The sequence below is a fragment of the Merops nubicus genome, unplaced genomic scaffold, assembly GCF_000691845.1.
Source record: "Merops nubicus isolate BGI_N331 unplaced genomic scaffold, ASM69184v1 scaffold29070, whole genome shotgun sequence".
NCBI classification, from domain to species: domain Eukaryota; kingdom Metazoa; phylum Chordata; class Aves; order Coraciiformes; family Meropidae; genus Merops; species Merops nubicus.
In genome coordinates, this window is record NW_008585406.1 from 1 (window position 1) to 1,283 (window position 1,283).

Consider the following 1,283-nt stretch of genomic DNA (forward strand, 5'->3'; position numbering starts at 1 on the left):
CCACGGGATGTTTTGGGGAAGGGGCCCCCAGGGAGGAGGGGTTTGTGTCTGACGAGGCACCAAGCAGTGACCTCAGGATGGTTTGAGTCAAGTGTCAGGCAGCCAATGGCACCTGGATGCAGAATCATCCTGTGGTGTGGGTTGGGAGAGAGCTTGGAGAGGGCTCCTGGAGTCCAACCACCCCCCAGCACGGGCAGGATGGGACCCAACCCGTGTCCCTCACCCCACATCTCCACGGCTTGGGGACCCCTCCAGGGGTGGGGACTCCACCACTGCCCTGGGCAGCCTGGCACAGCCCTGGGCAACCCTCCAGGGCAAGAAATTGTTCCTCAGGGGCAACTGAAACCTCCCCTGGGGCAACTTGAGGCTGGTTCCTCTCATCCCATCCCTTGGGGACAAGAGATCTCCCCCCAGCTGGCTCCAGGCTCCTGTCAGGAGGTGTCAGAGCCAGAAGGTCTCCCCTGAGCCTCCTTTGCTCCAGGCTCAGCACCCCCAGCTCCCTCAGCTGCTCCTCCCCACACTTGGGCTCTAGACCCTTCCCCAGCAGCTCCGTTGCCCTTCTCTGCCCACACTCCAGCCCCTCAAGCTCCTTCTTGGATGTTGGGGCCCAAAACAACCACCAGCAACCACAGGGCTCATTTTATCAGGGTCCAGAGCCCTGGCTTTGGGACCAGCAGGAGGGAAATCCCCAAACCCTGCAGCTCTGCACGGGCACAACCTCCCAATCTTACTTGCTTCTGCTTTGACTTTGTCCATCTCAGCCAGCAACGCCACCTCCCGATCCATGAGGCTGGGGGGGGAAAAAGAAACACAGAAAAAGGGCCGAGATTTAGTGACAAACAAAAGAGGAGGAGGAGGGGGAGGAACTGCGGCGGGGGCAGGGCCGGCAGATGGCAGCAGGGACACACCACGCCGAGCTCCAGCTTTTGTTCTGGGAGCTGGAGCTGGTCCGGGCTGGGTCTGGCTTTGAACTTGGCCAGCTCCGGGCAGCCTGGGGCACGGTCTGTGGGCACCCTGCCCCCGAAAAGTCGGGGCCACCTTGGCGAGGGGAGAGGGAGTGACACCGGGGTCTCTGGAGAAAATGAGGGGGGTATGTTTGAACAGCCTGTTCATCCAGAAATCTGAGTTCTGGACAAGGACCTCGAGCAACCACCACACAGCCAGGGGGGCAGAGAGGCACAGAAATACTGAATCGTTTGGGCTGGAGAGACCTTGAAGATCCTGGAGTCCACCAGCACTGCCAGGTCCCCACTGCCCCATGTCCCTCACCCCACATCTCCACC

General features: G+C 61.0%; 1 protein-coding gene across 1 annotated transcript in view; it reads right to left on the reverse strand.

Moving 5' to 3' along the window:
- Positions 1 to 718: 718 nt before the first annotated feature.
- The window catches only part of SPATS2 (spermatogenesis associated, serine-rich 2), a gene marked incomplete at both ends in the record, with an annotated part of 8,991 nt that continues 8,426 nt past the window's right edge, over positions 719 to 1,283 (reverse strand). Inside the window, one exon of the mRNA XM_008947396.1 lies at positions 719 to 790. Coding sequence (XP_008945644.1) covers positions 719 to 790 — 72 coding nt within the window. The remainder of the gene's footprint in view (positions 791 to 1,283) is intronic.